This window comes from Cygnus olor, chromosome 1, assembly GCF_009769625.2.
Source record: "Cygnus olor isolate bCygOlo1 chromosome 1, bCygOlo1.pri.v2, whole genome shotgun sequence".
Taxonomy (NCBI): Eukaryota; Metazoa; Chordata; class Aves; order Anseriformes; family Anatidae; genus Cygnus; species Cygnus olor.
The window spans coordinates 164488311-164510152 of NC_049169.1; the positions used below are offsets into that span (position 1 = coordinate 164488311).

At 36.2% G+C, this 21842-nt stretch overlaps 1 protein-coding gene across 20 annotated transcripts in view; it reads left to right on the plus strand.

Moving 5' to 3' along the window:
• MYCBP2 (MYC binding protein 2) overlaps nucleotides 1–21842 on the plus strand; it is a 196025-nt gene that overhangs the window by 27625 nt on the left and 146558 nt on the right. For all 20 annotated transcript variants that reach the window (XM_040539587.1, XM_040539595.1, XM_040539597.1 and 17 more), the window contains exons 3-10: nucleotides 5170–5385; nucleotides 9346–9499; nucleotides 11220–11416; nucleotides 11638–11880; nucleotides 12155–12226; nucleotides 15333–15429; nucleotides 20225–20298; nucleotides 21437–21575. In XM_040539587.1, the coding sequence (XP_040395521.1) occupies nucleotides 5170–5385; nucleotides 9346–9499; nucleotides 11220–11416; nucleotides 11638–11880; nucleotides 12155–12226; nucleotides 15333–15429; nucleotides 20225–20298; nucleotides 21437–21575 (1192 nt within the window). The remainder of the gene's footprint in view (nucleotides 1–5169; nucleotides 5386–9345; nucleotides 9500–11219; nucleotides 11417–11637; nucleotides 11881–12154; nucleotides 12227–15332; nucleotides 15430–20224; nucleotides 20299–21436; nucleotides 21576–21842) is intronic.

Sequence of the window (21842 nt, forward strand, 5' to 3'; positions counted from 1 at the left end):
TCTAGCTCAGGAGGAAGGAAATAAATTCATGAGAAAATAAGCTATGTCAGGATTTCATCTTTTGGTAAATCAGATTGTTCAGGTGGGAGACAAATGTAAAAGAAACCAAAGGGTGCTGGTTTTCCCAATTCTTTCATTGCATGTTTTAGAACATCACAGAGGACTAACTGAGAAGAGCACTTGTGAGTCTGGGTGCTCTATTTTATTAAGAAAAACATTTAATCTGCCTTTTGACCTCTTCTACGTAATGCACCCTTTTTTAGCAGGAGCTATACATTTACAAGGGCAAGTCACACATCAGGGTATGGGTTCCTGTGCTTCATTCTCTCTCCCATAAGGTAGCCTTCTGTCTTTTTTGGGAAAAAGTAACAAAAATAAATTTTCACCTTGATGTACTAAGACCATGTTTATGATTCATTACTTACATTGGCATTGCAATTCCTCGGACTTGCATTAAGATTTCATTATTTAGTAGGCCAGATTTGAATTCTTATTTTTTCAGTATCTTTAAAACTTAAGAGGAAGACTTTTCTAATTTTATCCTAAGTTTATGAAGCATGTGGTCAGCTTTCTTTTTGTTTACCTAAAATGTAGAAAGATTTTGTGAGGAATTTAACTAGGTTTATTGACTTTATAGATTCACTATCTACTCCTCTGAAAAAGATGTTTAAGTCCTTCTGACCACTGAAATGACCTTTCATTACCGTTACTTCACTTTGTGTGGTTTCAGCTGAGATGTCTTTTTTGAAGTTTAATGTTACACATTTTGAAAGAATAGCATTTTGTTTAAAAATATTCTTTTCCAACCAATATTTAATTTCATATGTTTTGATAAAACAGAAGATGTGACAAATATTGTGTATCTCTTAATTTTTACAGTGTATGTTTCATAATGTATCTCCATATAAGAATTTGGGTTTTCAAGTTGTAGTGATAACAAGTGAAACAACAAAGGTATATGTTTCAAAATGTCTCACTTTCATTGAAAAGTATAAATCTGCTTTCAGGTCTTGGAGCTCCATTCTTCTTTAGGGCAATGATAATTTCATACTCTGGGAAACCAAATGCTTTGGGAGGGAAAAATGTAAAGCCTGTCTATCATCTTTTCTTCTACTTGGACATCCTAGAAGCTGTGCTTCTGGTCATTCTTAGACTTAGTGAGTGCTTTGGGTTATAATATTAAGTAATTATGTAACCATCAAGAAAAGAAATTCAGTGATTGCTGCTTTTCACCTTATCTCTAGTGTTACAAAAAGACATTTCATATATTTGTGGATCTCAGTACACTTAAAAACAAAACATGCTATTTTAGAGTTTTTTTAGTCTTGAAGTAAGGGGTTCCATAGTTAAAGATCATTCTTCATTGAATTCGCAGAAGTTCATTGACATTCTGGTTTAATATGCTACTGTTTTCCTTTACAACGTAGAAGTATTTTCACAGAATCACAGAATAGTTGAGGTTGGAAGGGACCTCTGGAGATAGTAGAATCATAGAATCATTAAGGTTGGAAAAGACCTCTAAGATCATCTGGTCCTACCATCCCCTACCACCAATATCACCCACTAAACCCTGTCCCTAAGCTCCAGGTCCAAGTTTTCCTTAAACATCCCCAGGGACACAGTGATGCCAACACCTCCCTGGGCAACCTGTTCCAATGCCTAACCACACTTTCTGAGAAGAAATGTCTCCTAATTTCCAACCTAAATCTCTCCTGGCACAACTTAAGGCCATTCCCTCTATTCCTATCGCTAGTTATCTGCAAGAAGAGGCCGACCCCCAGCTCCCCACACCTTCCTTTCAGGCAGTTGTAGAGAGCAATAAGGTCTCCCCTGAGCCTCCTCTTCTCCAGAATAAACAACCCCAGCTCCCTCAGCCGATCCTCATAGGACTTGTGCTCCAGGCCCTTCATCAGCTTCATAGCCCTTCTCTGGACACAGATCATCTAGTCCAACCCCTCTGCCAAGTAGGGTCACCTAGAACATGTTGCACAGGATTGCATCCAGGCGTGTCAGTGAATTTTGTGTCAATGAAATACAGCATCATTAAAAGAATTGTCCTGACTAAACATAGACTTTATTACTTCTCCTTGAGAAATGCTAAACTTCTGTGTGCTTGCACATTTACTTTTATTTGTCATCTTTTTTTTCTCCTTAAATGAAAGACAGTGAACAGTTAAAGTCAGTTTTCCTTCAGTTTTAACTTATTCTTACAACCTAACAGCTTACTATTTAAAAGAGGATTTATTTAGTAGAGTTATAAGGCCAATGGTTTTAAACTGAGAAAACTAGGTAGTGTATTTCAAGATTATTCTTAAAGGGCATTATTAGGATTGTGACTATATTTGTCAAGTGTCTAACAGATGGAGTATAAAGTGCTTCTAGTTTCAAAGAATTTACAATTCTTAGAAACAAGGTATTGTGGGAGGGGAAGTGGAGATATAAGTAAGATGTAAACAGTGGGTCTACATCGTAGCTAGGAAATAAAGTCTAGTTCTGAGTCATATAGTAGTGCTATGCTGTCTGTTTAGATGGAGCAGGGTTTTGTGGAGAACGGTACACTGTAGTAAGGTCTGGATAGGAGGTTTTTGTAGCTATAGTTTGTGTACTTCTGTAGAAGAATGAGATACTAAACAGAATGGTGAAAGTGCGTACTATTTAAAAGCTAAAGCATTAGGTAGGAAACTTTTTGATAGTTGTAAAGTATTGAGAATAAGGAAGGGGTTTTATTTCTGAAAATTAGTCAGCTTATTATTAATAGGCAAGAGAACAGGCATTGGTATTTTATCTAGCACTGTAATGTCTAAAATTATCTGTGCTGGTAAGATGATTTAGTCAACCTATTTCAAAAGAGATGTTGTAAGCTACAGAGCTATAGAACTCAGATCTGTTCCAGAAATTAAGTTGTTCTGGAATAAAAGTTAGGCTGAACTGACAAGAAAGAACTGGAAGCTCTTCACAGATGTTGTAATTGTAATGCATGATACTAATTAGATAAGTGGACTTCAGATAGAGATCTGCCAGATGACTCTGATATTTTTCTTTTCCTGTAACTGTTTATCAGTTAAGTAGGAAATGCATAGTAAATTCACTTTTTTTTTTCTTTTTCTTTTTTAAACCTGGTTGATTCAACTGAATTAACTGAAAGCTGATATTGTGTGTTTGTCTTATCAGCAGTTGCAAAATCTTGGGGTATATATATGAATATTTGACATAGAAAAGAGTCATGTTATAACCATTTAGTTTTCTGATGCCAAATTAATTTTAAAGAATGTAACTGTTCTGGTTTTGACTCTGATAGAGTTAATTTTCTTCATAGTGCTTGGTATGGTTCCGTGTTTGGGATTTAGAAGAAAAATAACGTTGATAACACACTGATGTTTTAGTTGTTGCAGAGCAGTGCTGACACGGAGCCAAGGCCTTTCCAGCTTTTTGCACTGCCCTGCCAGCGAGGAGGCTGGGGGCACCAGGAGCTGGGAGGGGACAGAACCAGGACAGCTGGCCCAGGCTGGCCAAAGGGATGTCCCTTTGGTGTCATGGTATGGTGTCATGCTCAGCCATAAGACCGAGGGGTTTGGCAGGGGTTGTGCAGGTGCTGCCCTGGCACGGGCTGGGCATTGGTCAGTGGGTGGTGAGCAAGTGCATTGTGCATCACTTGTTCTGGATGTATATTATTATTATTTATTATCCCTTCCTTTTCTGTCCTATTACACTCTCTATCTCAACCCACAAGTTTTACTTTTTTTTTTTTTTTTGATTCTCCCCCCCACCCCCCTGGGTGGGAGTGAGTGAACAGCTGTGTGGTGCTTAGCTGCCTGCAGGGTTAAACCACAAGAGTAATAGCTCATTATCATTGATACCAATCTAAATCTATTTTGGCGCAGTTTGACACTGGAGTAACACAGCATGCTGTATCTTGAATTCTTGCACTTTTTAATATCATGGGTTTTTAACGGCAACTTTATTAATTTCTTTCTGTTCATGTTGAACAAGGACTGAACTTATCTTGCTGTTCCATCTCTAGAACCAGAAGTTCTGCTGTGCTCAAAAAAAAATATATCTGTATTTATTTTTCTTTAGGGAACTATATATTTTTTATATTGTTTTTGTGAATTATTAGAAGGAAAGAAAGAAAAGGCAAAAAGCCTCAATGCTCACAAGTTCTAAAGAATGCAACAAGCAAAGAAAATAACCTTGTGAAGTTAGTCATAGCCCTGACTAGCTTAATCGTCCTTCAAATTTTTCCTGCCTTGTTAAAGCAAGGCTGTCCTGCATTCTTAACCTAGGCTTTCCCTCTTTACTTACAGTCTTTGTGCCTTCTGTCTGCACCAGGGTATTATAGGGAATTCCTAACATTTACTCCGTATACCTTAAGTCCAGTTTTTCATACCAGCCTAGTCTTTGGTAGCGTGCAACCTAAGAGAAAGTATAACCTGGACTGTTTGTTTTGGTTGTGGATTTTGGTTGTCTTCCGTTTGTCCTGTCTCATCTTACAATTTGAAGAAAGGGAGAATATGGGGCAGAATTTCACAGGCCTTGACAGATTTTTTTTTTTTTTTGCTCAGTAGTTTGTCCGTTAGTTTTTCATTTGTTTTCTAGTTATGTGAAATTATTATCCACAGTTCCTGCAGTGGGGAGGTTTTGCACTTGCCATCTGTTTTCATTTCACAAAACAGTTAACACTATTTTTAATTTCTAATATGCATGTAGCAATCAGATTAAATCTTTATTTTCAGAGATTAAAATTAGCAACTACAATAAATAATGCATTTTAGAATTCAGTAATAATAACAAAACTGATCCTGCTAAGAAGATAAATCCTGAATTCTGCTAGTCATTTGGCTGTGGTACAAGTCTGAACCTTTCTTTAGCCTGCACTGCCTCTGTCCGTTTTCATTTTTTTATCCTGGTGTCCACAGTATGAGAGAGAGAGTAAAGCCAGATGGAATATATTGAAATTTCTTCCTTTTCCTCCTTTCTTGCCTGCCTAAAATATGATTCATATCTCAACAGGAAAGTTCAGTCACCAGTTTGAGAACCATTTGTCAGCCAAAATTACTAAGGCTCTGTTAAGATGACTTAAATTTAGCAAAACTTGAAATTTCTAATAAGCTTCAAAACAGAATTTTAATTTTTTTTTAAATCAACCTTTTTTTCTTTTTTTTTTTTCAGACGGAAAACCTAGAGAGTACAGTAACCATACCAGATATAAGATTACATAGCAACCCTTCAGCTTTTAATGTTTACTGCAATGTCCGCCATTGTGTATTGGAGTGGCAAAAGAAGGAAGCATCTGTATCTTTGGCTTCAAAGAACAGTGTACAGAGTGGGGATTCGGACAGTGATGAAGAAGAGGAATCCAAAGAGCCACCTATTAAACTTCCAAAGGCAAGTAGCTCTTTAAAGTGTGCCACGTATGTGGTTTGAAGTTGGTATGTTACGTCTTCTGAGATTTAACAGTGGTATGGACAGAACACTTGCATGTGGAAACTAAAAGGTCAGTGACGTTAATTGTGTTAAGAGAGTATATTAAGAAGAGACTCTGAAGAGTGGTGTAGTTTTAAAAGAGATGGTGAATTAGAAAAAAAAGTATGGAAATTCAGTAAGAGACCTCAGTTTTCCTTTCTTAAAATAAAACATCAAATGAGATATTTGGTTACAGTTACTATAGCAATTATCAAATTGATGAAAATCGGTATTCTTTCAAACTATTCTTTTTTTAGCAAAGAAACTATTAAATATCTAAGAGTTCAAGAACTTCTGCTTATTGAACAATGATTTAGATGCTTGTTACAACCTTAAACTTTTTAATAGCTATCTAGTTAATATTGGATTGTTTAGATACCTGCAAAGTAAGAAACTTTTTATTATTGCTTTCACTTGCATATATAAATTTGAAAAAGGCATACACTTGAAGCTGTCTCACAACAAGTAATAAAACTTAGAGGCTAACTATGTAAATTTATTTATATGCTTTGAGTATAGTTTTCTGTTTTTTATGTATAATGAAAAATATTTAGTTGGGTTTAATTTGTTAAATATAGAGAAAGCTGTTGAAGTTTCTAAGGCTTATAATATTATCTAAACCAGTTTCTGAAGTAATCACTAGCTTATTTTAAAGAATATTGATGTCTTCAGTGTTTGACGCTGGGGTGAAAGTCATACTCAAAAAACACATAACCAGGATTTCTGCTCTTCCAGGTTCTCCAGTGTTAACTGTTGAAGTTAGTTGGTTGTGTGTTACAGTGATATTTCTTTTTGTTCGTGAAAATCCTTCATTTAATTGAGAATAAGTTGAAAACATTGTACTTTTTATGTAGCTTTAGCTTTAGTTAAGATGTTCTGTTGAAGTATCTCTTAGTCTTAAAATTGAGGAAATCATTTTTGTCAAAGTTCTTGTTTAGAATACAGTTTGGAAGTAAACATTGACCTATGTAATTTCTGTAATGAGATTGAAAACAATTTTTTTTTAACAGACCCAGAGACACAATTTGCTCATTTTCAGGTGTTGGCACAATAAAGTTTGTATTTCGGTTGTGTTTGGACAGTTTAGCATCTTGCTTTGATACCTTGAAGTTTTGGATTTACAAGAAATACTGGCCTTTGCCTGAGTATTTGAAAGAGGGCAGGTTCTGATCTGATTTGTAGCTACTAGAGTTAGAGAGGCTTTTTTTGTCAGGGAGAAGAGTGGTGTCTTATATTAAACTTAGCACTGGGCTATGTTCAATCCACAAAAGCCCTGTACTAAAAGGAGCAAATGCTGGATTAAGGTAGAATTAAGTGATTAAATATTCTTTATTCCTGCAGTGGCATACATTTTACTGTTTTGTTAATGAGCTTGAGCTCATTTAAGCAAAAGTTTAAGCAAAAGTTTAAGCAAAAATGAAAACATTTTAAGTTGTAACAAAAAGTAGAAGAAAAATAAGTATTCTCTTTAGAAACTCACTTTAAGTCTTTTAAAATTCATTTGGGGAATATTTTAACTGTGTAAGTATTTTTGTATATATATGATAATATTCTGCATTAATTTTTATGTATGAACATACATATTATGTATTATTAAATAAAGAGAAATGTAGATGTTAGGTAATTACGAGAGGGAAGACAAAGGAAATAATAGTGTAGATAAGATTTCTGGAATAAATAATTGTTTGGAGGAAATAATTATGGGTCATAGTGGTTACATTCAGAACAGTGTTTTGTGTACCCTTTTTAGGGTGAGCTATGCTTTTGATTTTAAGTTTCAAAGTTTTTAGAAAAGGCGCAGGAGGATGGATTCATGGAGAGTGTCAGTAAAAGCTGGCAGGCTGTAACACAGAAAGTGAGAATACAGCAGCACTTGTTTTGGCTTAGAAAATCTTCAAAGATGTGTGAGAACAAATTTAAGGTGTCTTGAAAAGAACTGTGTGCTTATTCTGTTCTTCACTGTACAGAGTTGGAAGGAGCTGAGATAGATATAGACAATTTTTTTTATGTAACGTTTGGATTTTGAGTCTCTTCTGTCGCTCTAGCTCTAATAGTGGATTCTTCACAGCCTAGTCTCCTAGGCTGCCTGTTTGGCTTTTCTGTTCTGCTGGCAACATTTGTGAAACTGACGAGGAGAAAGCTATATAAATGGTGCTTTTGGAATGTAAGGAGGAGCCAGGGAGGTGGGATACCATTGTTTTGGTTCTTCCTAGCTGTAGCAGTGAATGAACACAAGCCCTCTAGTTCCTATGGTACTTGAGTGAATTTTGTAAAGTAATGTTTGCTGTGCTTTTTCACTGTTTATACTTGGTGTTACCCGGGTCTGCCTGCTGACTTCATAGTAGACCTGAAGGCAAAGAGACCTGTTTTAAGAAGCCTGCCCAGTGTATCAATGTCAGATACCAAAACAAGAATGTGTGTAGATCAGGATAAATCCCAGCAGAGCTATCCATAGTCGATGACAAGTTGGTTACTACTGTAGTGGAAGTTCACCAAATTATTTTCTGTGCTGTTTTTCATGTGTTAGGTTCCTTGCTTTCTTCAGGTGCTAGATGAGGTCTTTTGTCTGAAGACTGGGAAAAACAGTGTCTCAGAGATACCCTTACTTTTCAGTGATACTACTTCTAAAAATGTCCTACAGTGTATCTTATTCTTTAGCTTGCAAGATCATAATGACTTCGCATCCTGAAAAACTATCTATGCTGTTATTTTGTTGACAGGTTTTTCTTCCTGTGTAGATTGCATGCATGTCTTTTCCCCCCACTCCTTTGAATGTATGAAACATAAGGTGTAATTTGCAGGAAAATTGCTGTTGAAGACTTGATTCAATTTTGTTTCTTGTCTTCCTCCAGAAATCAAGCAAGTGGTAAAATAACTCCTGAAAGACAGGAATTAAAATAGATCGAATGACAGAGAAGACAGTTATAAGGCATCCAGTATATGTTATAGCTGACTGTCAGACATGAGTGACAGTTCTATTAACAATTTTATTTATTTTCACGTTTCACTCCTCCTTAGATGTGAATCCATATTAGATACTCTAAATGTTGGGGCTCTTCCAACATCTTAGCCTCTTTTTTTTTATTTTAGTAGAAACACATAGTCAACTTTTGAAGATACGCTCACCTATTCGTAATGAGATAATCCTGCTCACTTTGCTTTCATCTTTGTAGTTATTAAAAATGCTGACTTGAGAAGGCGGTGAATGGAACAGTCAGTAGGGATAAGCATAAGTATAATCTCAGAATATTCAGGAATGCTGAAAGGGAGTGTTAAGAGTGGCTCTAACAGCGCTCTTACAGATGTTGTGTTAGTTGGCATGAGGTGTGTCTGTGACAAGTACATATGGAGCTTTACTGACTAGTAACTAACCTCCTTTTTTATTGTCACAAAACAATCTCAGAGGCTTTGGAGGGGAAAGTACTGGTACTACCGGTATCAGCTGTCAAATACACTTTGACTCAAGTAGGGAACTCCAGCTGCAAGCCAATTCTCACTTACTGGTTCACAGTAATGAGTGATGAAAAAGGGAAGAAATAGTCTGACAACTCAAGTATGAACTGAATAGAAATCAGAAGGGGTGAGAGGCAGAGTTTGTCTTATGCTGTCTAAAAATCGAAAGTTTCCTTATTTTTTTCAGGGTGCTATTACTGTGCTTAGCTATGTTCTTTCATATAGTCACATTATCTCTGTTTAATATTTAGTAGTACAGTTGTGTAGGTGCTTTTTTATTTTGATTTTTTTAAAATTACCATTGTATTCTGTTACATAGTGTTATTCAATTAACTGTCTTGTTCTGTGAATGTTGGGATATACCTTTATTGATTAAGATCCCAAAATATATTAACAGATATTCTGAAGTATTTGTACTTTTATTTTTAGATCATTGAAGTTGGATTATGTGAAGTCTTTGAACTGATAAAGGAGACGAGATTTTCCCATCCATCCTTGTGTCTCAGGAGCCTACAAGCCCTACTTAATGTGCTCCAGGGCCAGCAACCAGAAGGCCTGCAATCAGAGCCTCCTGAAGTCCTAGGTAATACCACATTTTTGTTCCTCCATCTGTTACAGTATTCATTAGGAAAAAAGTATCATTTTTTGTTTAATTAATATGGTTGCTAGTGCTTTTTTTTTTTCTCTTAACTGACTAAGTTTATTCTGGAGTGTAAATTCCCTTATGGTGTATGTAACCAGTACTTCTCAGCATTAATCTTTTGTAGAACAGAAGTGTTGTCATGTAAAGGTTCATTTAAAAACAAACAAGTCGTATTTGTTGTTGTGTAATGCAGGGTTTCATTGAAACATAGTAAACCTGACAGTCTTACAAACTGTGATTCATTTGTTTTACTGAATCTATAAAACACTTGGTCTTACTGCAAAGAAGATAATTCTATAGTGAACTTCTATTGCAATCTACTGTTGTATTCTACAGCTTAGCTATGTAATGTTGTAATTTAAAAATAAATAATAAATCTGCTAAACAAATAGAGTAGGATAGTGAGAGCAAACTAAAACCATTTTCCCCTCGAGCCCACTTCTTCCTAGGCTCAGTTTCAATCTCAGTTCTTCTGCCTTCTAGCCCTACCCCAAGCAGCATAGGGGAATGAGGAATGGGGTTTGCGGTCAGTTTATAACACTATCTTTACTGCTTCTTCCTCCTCGCATTCTGCTACTGCTCCGGCCTGGGGTCCCTCCCCCAGGATACAAGTCCTGCACAGACTGCTCCAGTGTGGGGTCCTTCCCATGGACCAAAGCTCTTTAAGAACTGCTTCTGCATGAGTCCATTCACAGGCTGCAGTTCTTCAGGAATGCACTGCTCCAGCACGAGCCCCCCACAGGACTGCAGATGCTGCCAGAAAACCTCCTTCAGGGTGGGCTCCTCTCCATGGGCAGCAGGTCCTGCCAGGAGATCTGCTCCACTGTGGTCCTCCACAAGCTGCAGGGGAACTTCAGCTCTGGCACCTGGAGCACCTCTTGCCCTCCTTCTGCACTGACCTTGGGGGCTGCAAGGCTGGTTCTCCGTCCTCACTCTCCCAGCTGCTGTTGCACAGCAGGTTTTTTTTTTCCCCTTTCTTCAATCTGTTGTCCCTGGCTTGGCTCTGGCCAACAGCAGGTCCCTTTTGGAGCCATCTGGAGCTGGCTCTGATCTGACCTGGGGCAGCTGCTGGCTCTACTCACAGAGGCCACCCCTGCAGCCTGTGCTTCCACACCTTGCCATGTAATCCCAATACACACAAAAATTAAATTTCTGTTCACACCCTGATTGGTACCAATATTCAGCCTTGCATATGATTAAAGTAATTTTCAAGCTTTTATTTGAAATGTTTATTTCTGAAAAATGGGCTGTGCTTCAATATGGATAATGTTCATAAAGATTAGACAAAGCTTGTGAAAACCTACACATCATCTCAGTAATGAAGTAAACTGAATAGGCAGGTAAAGTAACTCCTTCTGACTTGTCACTTATAGTAGTGTTCCACTGCAACAGGAAGACTTAAGCTTTTTCATGTTCTTCCATCCTTGTGATTTTCCATACTCACCTTTCTCTGGGTGAAAAGGAACGTAGAGTTAAGGTTGATTATTATAGCCCTATTTAAATGGGGGGCTGTCTTTTCTGCGTGGAAATAGGGTTAAACTTAATGGCTATGGGAAGATACCATGTAATTTGTAAGTTTAAAATTAATTTCCCATTGGTTGGCAAACTGTCTAGTATGATCTTGTGACTTGTCTGTTTAACTGCTGTGTTTTATCTGCAGAATCCCTGTTCCAGCTTCTTCTGGAGATAACTGTCCGTAGCACGGGAATGAACGACAGTACAGGACAGTCCTTGACAGCACTTTCCTGCGCTTGCCTCTTCAGTTTGGTAGCTGCATGGGGGGAGACAGGAAGAACGTTGCAAGCAATCTCTGCTATCCTCACCAATAATGGCAGCCATGCGTGTCAAACTATTCAGGTTGTGTAATAAAACTTTTCCATATCTGGAAATTTGTGTAAATGATATCTACATGAATTCCAAAATTATCTGATACGTAAATTCAGTTAATTTTTTTCTCACTGTTTTTTGAAATAAGAGTAGGTATTTCGTAGTCTCTCTTGAGATGTAGAGAGAACAGAAAACAGAACATTTAAAAATAGGCATGTTTTTTAACTCACTTTTTGTTTTAATGTTTTTAGGTGCCAACCATTTTAAACTCTCTTCAGCGGAGTGTACAGGCAGTTTTGGTGGGCAAAATACAAATCCAGGACTGGTTCAGTAATGGGATAAAGAAGGCAGCCTTGATGCACAAATGGCCATTGAAAGAAATATCTGTAGATGAAGATGACCAGTGCCTGCTTCAGAGCGATGGTTTTTTCCTATATCTCTTATGTAAAGATGGACTTTACAAAATTGGCTCTGGATATAGTGGGACAGTGAGGGTAATGTCATTTCTTGTCTGATGAATGATAATTAAAATATTAGCTTTTAAGATGTCCCGTTGCCATTGAGAATCTTTTGTAACTTAGTAATGATCAGCTCTTTTACATTTTGTCTAATTTTTTCCACTGATTTCTATGAGAATTTTACAGCATTTTCCTACAGTTTTCACTTCTCAGTATGGCTGAAGATGTTGTTTAGATTATAAACGATTGATTAATTGTAGAATTGTCATTCTGATATTTGTTTAACAAATGGAATTGTCTGGTTTCCCAGGGCCATATATATAATTCTACATCCCGCATCAAAAACAGAAAGGAGAAGAAGTCTTGGTTAGGCTATGCTCAGGTAGGTGAATACTCAAAACATAACAAGCACCCTCTCCACCCTTCCAAGAGTAATTTAAGTAGAGAACGGCTTAGAGAAAGTTTACATAGATACTCTATTGCTCCTTTGACTTTATTTATAAAAGTTTATAAATATAATTATATAAATATATTTATATTTATAAATATAATTATAAATATATTATCATATAATATATATAACACATAATATATAATTATATATAAATATAATTATAAACATATATTTATATATATTATAATATATATATATATTATAAATTTATAAATATAATTATAATTATAAGGTTTCAAGTTATTGTGGAAAATAAGGAACATCTAATGGTATATAGAAGGGAATAATGAAGTGTCATTTATTTGCATTGTCACTGGAAGAGTTTCTTCGAGTATGATGGTTCAACGTTTAAGTTTATGAATTGTGCAGTCACACTTACTTGATGTCTGCTTCTTCAGTAAAGTAAGTTGGTGGATGTAAAAATGCTGTTGCAGCAGAGTACTATAGCAAATGCTTATAATACCAATTTACAATTTTTTTTTAAAACATTTGCAGTAAAACATAGAAGTGCTCTTAGGTCATTGAGTGTGGATTGAAGGGTACATAAACCATAAGTAGAAATAATTGTTGATGTTACCCCAGGGAAATGTAAACTATATTTGGATGGTTTGTTTTTTAGAGTTAGTTTCTGGAATATCAGCTTACTTTTTTTATACCTTTGCCATTCATTATAGAAAAAGTTTTGGTGTGGGGGTTTTTTGTTCGTTTTTCAGAATCCTGTTATTACCACTGAGTGCTCTCAAAAAACAAAACAACAACAACAAAAAACAACACCAAACAACTAATTGAAAGAACACTGAGTTTGCTACATTTTTGTACTAATATTTTTATTGTATATTTACTGTTAATCAAGTGATCTCATTGTCCCTGTGTGAAACTAGGTATACACCTTACCATGCTTTTGAAGTGAAATTGTTCATTATAAATACATATTCTGTTATTACAGATATCACTTATATGATAGCTGATTTTCTTTAGTATTACGACAGATTATCAAAGCATATACTGATACAAATGTGTGAGGATGCATTCGTTTAGGAAACTTTTTTATCAGTTTGGAAAGGAATAGGATCCATACAGTTTCACTACATACAGTTACATATTTGGACATTTCTGCACATAGCTATAAATATATTTAATATTATTCTTTGCATGCTTGTACAGCTGTATGCATTCACACAGTGATTGTGCACAAAGATACTGCTAGTTGGAAAACAGTCAGTCTGGTGCTATATTTATAGGAAGATACGTAAGGTTCGTTTACTGCAAAGTATGTGACCATAAAAGAGGTGAGATGTGCCCACAGTCTCATTTCCCTTCAGTTGCTAGGTTAAGTCAGCTCAAGTTCAAGTGATTTTTCTTATTTCATCATGCATGTTGTTTCAGACTAAAGCTTTTCTATCTTCTTTAATGGTCTTTACTTATTTTTCCTAGTTTGTGTATTGTTTTTTTTCCTTCGGCTTTGATTAATGTATCCAGGAAAATTCAAGTAGTTTAGATGGAAGAAAAAGGGTCGGATGTATTCATTCATTCAAGTTAGATTATCATAACTAGGGTCCGTGACTCTTTGGCAAGTGAATGTATTTTGAGGTTAGGCCTCAGTGACTACCCTGTGAAATGCATTCACTCTTAGATGGGTAAATCCCCACCTGAGACCAGTTGTGCTTCAAGCAAGTGCCAGCCAGTGTCAAATCTCATGGTGTGACACTGCCATTGTCAGAATTATTATTTAGTCATTATTCATATCAGTCTCTGGAACCCTCCTATAGGTGAATACTACTTTGCTTGGCCTCAGTCACATTTAATGAATATGTTCATAGGTGCTCTTGAGTAATCTTTTTCCTTTCATGTGGCTGCATTTATAACAGAAATGTTCTCTAAATGTAAATTCCCTGACTGTGTTCCTACGCTGCTCCTCATCATCTTTGAAGGGTTCAATACGCTTTGCAAGATCTAAAAAGACATAGGAGGAAAGTTGCCAGGTGCTTCTCATATGCATATGTGTGTTACGTAGAATTGTGGGCTTATGCAGGCTATCTAGATTAAGGTAAAGCAAAACATATTTGTCTGTGTTTGTTTGTGCACTCAAAGTTATAGCTGTAAATAATCAATCTCAAACCTGAGCTTTCAGGTAGGTAAATCTTTTTACTGAGAAACAACTAAACTGGTGACTAAATCAAACATAGACAAAACAAAAGCAAAAAACTAAGAAACCCACATATGAACAGAGAGAAGATACTGTTTGGTATGCTAAAGTGTACTAAAAGATGTACTACTTCAATATACTTGTTGATGTGGGCTGCTGACCATGTAGGTAATTTGGGCATGTTGAAGGTGTACTACATATGGAGAAACTGGAAGGGGAAATCATTAGTCCTAAATATGCCCCTTCACCTAGGTCTGGTTAGGAGCTGGGAAGTGAACAATATAATAGCTCATTTTATGTAACCTTTTGTGTCATGGCTGCTGTCACCAAAATCCCTATATACTTTGGGGGACTCTCTTTCATGAAGAGCTTAGAAAGCTTGCAAAACAAGACTGTCCCTAGTGGAAGTCAAGGTGGTTAACTTACATTTTTGAAAAAATCTTCCAGTCTTTTAATATACTTACTCATTAATGTTCAGTCTACTATATGGGTCAATATATGCATCTTCTTCCTGGAATTCATGCAAATCTTTCACTGTTTTAGAAAATGGGGACAGTAACATGTTTTTTGCCATGGCTTTTAACTGTATTTTATACACATACGAAGAACAGATTTACTCCATGTCGCTTCAGAAGCTGTATGTGAGCATCAGCATGCTGATCACTGTGTGGAAAGTGTGGAGGGTGCCAAATTTCCAGTATTTGTCCAAGAATTTAATTATTGAAAAGAGAGTTGATTATCAAAGTAAAGCACATTTAATGTGAAATGTTTCAGAAAAAATTTACACAATGCCTAAAATAATAATCGACTCTCTTTCATTTTTGACAATAACCTTTGATGTATTTGAGATTATTTTCATACCAATGTATATATTCTTACTTTTACCAGGGCTATTTATTATATAGAGATGCGAACAATCACAGTATGACAGCCGTAAGAATAAACCCTGAAACTTTGGAACAAGACGGTACAGTTGCTTTGCCAGGTATGAACCTCCAGATTTGAGAAGATGGTTATAGTTTACTGTTTATATGCTATGTATTTTCAAGCAGGCAGAAGAGAAATCACAATAGATTTTGAGATGAGAAAAAGACTGCTTTATTATGGCTTTGATTTGCTGCATTAGACCAGCTGCAGGATTTCATTCAGAGGTTTTGCATCTACACCAACTACTTGAAGAATATTGTAATTTTAAAAAAATGTATAGTTATCTCAATTTAAAGACTCCAAGAGCTTAGCTTCCTTCTTAAAGAATTTTTGTTTGTTTCTAGTTCAGGCTTTAATAATTTGGCTTAGGTATGACTTTGTTTCCAGTATCTTTTAAATGGAGGTAATCACAAACTATGACCACAGCCATTTGATTTTGAATATAGGCAGAAATATGTCCAAAAACCGAAGGAGACTAATGAACACTGATGGACCATGCTTTTAATGCTTCAATTAGTGTATTTGTTATTTATTTGTTTTTTCATAGGAGCCTTATAACTTGTGTCTCTGCTTAGAAAATTAGGATGTTCCTCCAATGTGTTTTAATGGCTTCCTGGTGAAACTTGTCTGTTAGCCACCCATGCAAACAGGCAGGGCACAAGAATATCTTTTTATCAAACAACGACAGGTTTATTCTTATAGATTAGAAGAAAGATTTTTTATTGCATCTTGGCATATATAAAGCACTGATTGAAACCTCTGAAAAATTCTCTATTCTCGTATTTCAAAACCAATATTTCAAAACCAGTTTTTCTGAAACAAAGTATGCATGTAGAATCTAGTCTTTGCAACCATTTGCATAGTCCTTAAAATGGTAGTGTCACTTGAAGCTGCTTGGTCTTTATGGGGATATATGAGAAATTTGGGTGAGAGCATGTTCAAGGACCTGACAAATTGCCTCGCAGGATTGTTTTTTCCACTTTCTTCACCTCAAGGCAGCTTCAGCCATTAGGGTCCTTTGAGGTCCTTAACTGTGTTATCACTGATAAGCAAAGTATTTTTTATGCAGGCGTTAAGAGACACTTGAACACATTTGAAGTCTGCACCTCAAAGCTGTTAGCTTTCTTCTGCAAATCTTGGTGAAAACAAGGGTCATTCTGCAAGACAGCCTGTTTATACTACAAAAAGACAAAAATTAAATAGAAATGTATTAAACCTTCAGTGCAAAAAAGCAAGTCTTAAAACCGTGGAAATACCCCTTCAGAAATCCCTCACAAATTGTCACACAATTGTGTTTTGTGTGGTTTGTGATAGTGTTGAAGTGGATGCTAGATGTTGTCTGTAACTGCTACCCTTTGTACTTCAGCCCTTGAACTTTGCTGTCTTGCTTTCTGCACTTACACACATTTATCTCACGCTTAGTTATTATGAGCAGGTAATGGCCTTGTTCTTTTGGCTAGAACAAGTGGGAAGGGCTCCACTTCTTGTTATTTCTGTTTCCCATTAAAAGGAAAAAAAATGGAGGTGGGTGCAAGTATGTGATCTATCCTGAGGAAACCCGAGTATGTACATAACTCTAAATAGTAATGACTGTCCCATGTCTCATAGCATGTTCTATAGTTCTGAAAAACCACACCGGATAGAACTAGAGGGCAGTGACCTTGCTAACAGCTGAACATGGATATGAATCCAAGTATTTCCTCCAAATTGGTGTGGTATTCAGATGTAGTTCTATCCGGAGTTAATCTCTTTCAAAAGCCCTGGTTGGTCATAACACATTTAAATAAGGCATTCGTATTTATTTGTAAAGGGGTGAGTAGGAGATTGGGTAACGTGATGAGGAGTTGATTGTAGCTGAAAGTCATGTGGCGTTAGAAAACTCTATGAACTGTGGAACATTATCTTCTCTTTTCTCAGACGGTAGGATCCACCAGCTTCTTGAAACTATAAACTTCTCTTTCAAAGGGCAGTCTTTCTGCTCTGACAGATGATCTAGCAAATCTAACAATGTATGTGGAACTACCAGACTATTTGTCAACATTCTTGCATCTAATGAATGCCTTTGCAAAGCTTCATACACTGTCTTTGAGCTGTCGATCTTGCCTTCCCAGTAGAAATATCATACAATAATCACCAAATTCTGTGATTTGCTATGTGATTGGACCTGAATTTACAGAGGAGGTTTTCATCTTAACTGTTTCTTTAATGGTAATTCTCACTATGTACCTTAGAGAGAGGTTGCTGCATTCAGCTGAAGAAGTAGAAGGTTTCATTGTTCTTTAAAACTGCGTAAGTATTTTGGAACTAAGGGCTGTTCGCTTGGTCTGCATAGTACCACAACTGAAGGTGGAATCACAGAATAGGCAGAGTTTAAAGGCAGACATGAGGATCATTGAATCCAACTCCTGATTCCACACAGGGCAACGTCAGTGTTGAACAGTATATCTGAGAGCATTGTCCAAATGCTCCTTGAACAACGGACAGGTTTGGAGCTGTGACCACTTCCCTGGGGAGCCTGTTCCAGGGCCTGACCACCCTCTTACTGAAGAACCTTTTTTATAATACCCAGTTTGAACTTCCCCTCACACAACTTTAAGCCATTTCCACCTCTCCTATCACTGCTCACCAGAGAGCACAGATCATCACCTCCCTCTCTGCTCCCACTCATGAGGAAGCTGTAGATAGCACTGAGGTCAACCCTCGGTCTCCTCTTCTTTGAGCTTAACAAACCGTCTGCTCCTCGTAAGTCATGCCCTCTAGGCCTTTCACCATCTTTGTTGCCCTCCTTTGGAAACATTCTAGTATTTTTATATCCTTCTTATATTGTAGAGCCCAAAACAGATAAGCTTAGTAGTATTTAATAGCAGGCACTACATTCATGATACCTTGTATGAATATGGAAGGTGATTTTTGACAGTCATCTTCTCTTGGAGCTTTTGAAGTGGCTGTGACTAGCCTGTGTCTATAGTTAAGATATGTAGGTAAGATGTAAGAACCTTCTGCTACAGTGCTCTCCAAACGGAAACCCTGAGTAGCTTTTCTTGATCCCCAGAAAAATTTCCAAAGCCATAATGAATGAATAAGACTACAGATGATCAGAAGAGCACTTTGCTAGCTGAGATACTTATATGGTCCTACTTTTTGCAGATGCTTCATTCACCTTCCATTTTATCCTCTCCCCATTAATATGATATTTATTGATGCATCTGGGTTATTTAATCAAGTGCTAATGTTTAGGAAGTCTTCTGAAGAATCTATTTTAAAAAGGCACACCTGTTCCCAGTTTCCTTTCCAAAAGAACCAGACAACTACATGAACAACTCCCCAAAGTTGTTTACTGGGAGGCTTGTCTCTTCGATAGTAATGACTCAAGAATTAGGCCAAACAATGTAATATGGATCAAGTGATGGCAAGAATATCCCGTTTCCTTGACAGTTACGCTTGTGTTAGCGCGTCATATGCCATTCAAGGGATCTTAATACTTACCTATAAGACATCCAGCTTCCTGTAGCCTTTCAGAAATGTCATTTAGATTATTTTTGGAACTTCAAGCTATTGACAACTCTTTCTGTTACATTACTAATACCACTTTGCAGCATAGAGAATAAAGTGAACTGACTTCAGTCATTAAATCTGAGCTTAGTGTTGAGAGAGCAGTATTTCAAATTTCAGTGTATATGCCGTTCTCCATCCTGCCTGATGCTTACATACATTGTTTCATACTTGTATGTGCTCTGCTTTAGGTCTGTTACTTCAAGATGTGAGAATTAGAGTAGGCCACCTAACGCATATTTTATTCCTTGTAAGATATTTTATTGGACTAGACAATATAGCAGGAAATAGTAAATAATATTTTGGATTTGTAAATAGTTCTTCAAGTATGTTTTTTTCAGCTGTATTATTTTTATTAAAAGTACTTTCTCTACCTACTTTGCAAAAACTAACAAATTTGCTGATTATGCTGGAAACATATTGTGCATGTTTCATCTAGTGTTAAATCTGCTAGATAAACTGACCGATACTGGAACTTTGTTTAGGTTATTATGCAGGTACTTAGAGCATAAAATAGTTGTCCTATAGTATTTTTGGAAGAGGCCTCTTTCCTCTGTGTAATCAATGAAGGAGACACTTCACAAGACACAGAATCTCCCTTGTTAGTAGCTCCATCAGCAGAGCAGGAATAGAAGACATTGCATAGGGATATACCTCTAAACTTGTAGAGAAAGTAGTCGTCTTCTTTTTTTCTTTAATGTGGGCAGAATTCTTTCCCTACCTTTTTTCTTGGAAGTGGCCACCTGTTTTCAATAAATGCATGATACATGCAAGTATAAGTCTTACAGTTTTCCAAAAAGCGCTAGATTTTCTCCTGATGAACAATGGAAAAACAAACGATGAGAAGTTCGATTCTCTCAGGTTCATTTATTTCAGTAGGTTTTATATGCTGGACTTAGTAAACTTTTATTAAAGATAATGAACCTTGCTTAAAAAAGTCTTTGGGGCGTGGGAAAGACTCCTATGCAAAACCGAAAGTTCTGTTACAAAAATTTAGATTACCCCTCACATGTGAATAGTAAATTATTTTACAATTAAATATCAGGGTAACCTCTTACATTTCACACAACAGAAATAGTTTTAATAACTTGTAAAGGGACGGAGGAGTAATATATGTAATATATAGGTGAGAGAGAAGAGATCTAATAAAAAATCATAACACATTATCGGGACAGTATGTTCTCTTTGTAGATCTAACTAGAACTCTTGTAGTTAGACTGTAGTGAGAGTAAATTAAGTGGAAGCAGAGAACTGTGTATATATGTTAATATTAACTAATCAGCGCACTCCATATTTCACAGATTGTCATACTGAAGGGCAGAATATCCTCTTCACTGATGGAGAATATATTAATCAAATAGCAGCATCTAGAGATGTAAGTGTTATATATGATGGGTAAACTATTTTTATCTCACCTAATTGCTTTATTTTACAAAATGTATACAATTTCATTTTTGCTTAAAGTTTGGCTTTTTCTTAGCTAACACAACTAAGGAAGAAATCCATGTAGCTAAAGGTAATGAGAAACTGCCATGTATGTGTATATTCACCCAAGTTTGATTTGTAATGGAAATCTTTCAGATAAGTTTTAATAAAACTTTCAATAAAACTTTAAGATAAGTTCTGGGAAAAAAAAATATGGCTTTTTAACATGTTCTTCTGTAGGGGCTCTGTGGGATAAGCTGCTTAGTGCAATTTTTATCTTAATTTCATTTCCTGTAATTGCTTTGGTACTTGTTGGAGAATTTCAGACAGACTTAATAGAAGAAGTAGCAAAAATAGAAGCAAAAATAGAAGAGGTAGCAAAGATACACTACATTCCAGTAGAGTTTATATGAAAATTGACTATTGGCCAAAGCTGTGGAAACCCTAGTAAGTGCTTCGGTGAGAGGCGAAACCGTGTTAGCTGTTGTATATTTTCTTTGGCAGGCAGTTATTGCATTCATAGTTCTGGACTGGTCACTGTTTACTGCCCATGAGAAAACTGTAATACACGGATGGAGCAGGACTGGGGTGGGGCAGGGTAGACAACAGATACTAGACATGCATCTGTAAGGAAACCAGTATTAACCAGTTTCCCTGTTCAGACAACTTGTTTTTAACATGGCCAGATGAATGTACTTGTAAACAGAAACCTCTTTTAGCTACTATTTAAATAAGTCATCCTTAAACTGCACTTAGAATTTTGAGTTATGAACCAGGAGGAGTTGAGGGCTTAAAGTAAGGTTATAAATCATTGTGAAAGCAAGAGTTCTGTGGTGAAGTTGGAAGCTAATTATTTCTATATCAATTCACTGTTTTCGTAGCAAATTCGAAATATTTTTAAGGTCTGTCAGATACTTTTCTTCAGACCATTCTGTACCATTTTCTTCTTTTTTCCTCTGTACTAAATGTTACTCTATCTGTGTGCCATCTGATAATTTGCTCTGATATAGGATTATACACTTAGACCGTGAAAAGTAAATCAGTGTATTTATTGTTCAATAAAAAAGTGAATATTTTATTTATTACAGGATGGCTTTGTAGTGCGAATATTTGCAACTAGTACTGAGCCAGTACTGCAACAGGAACTGCAGCTTAAGCTTGCAAGAAAATGCTTACATGCCTGTGGCATCTCATTGTTTGATCTGGAAAAAGACTTGCACATTATCAGTAAGTCCTGTTCTTTGAAGGTTAATAGTAAGCTAGTAATTCAAATAAGACTGAAACCCTGCCCTTCCCTTTGTTTGCCTTTATTATATGAAGGAAGGTATAACTCCATTACAAATATCAAGAAGTATGAGGTTTTTGAAACAGCTTAAACACTGCTTGACTCATAGTAAGCCATACAGTCATTTTGAACCACAGTCTTTCTATCTTTTCCAGTATTTTCCTTTAGTTTATAATTATAGCATTGTTTGAAACTTAAACTTCATCACA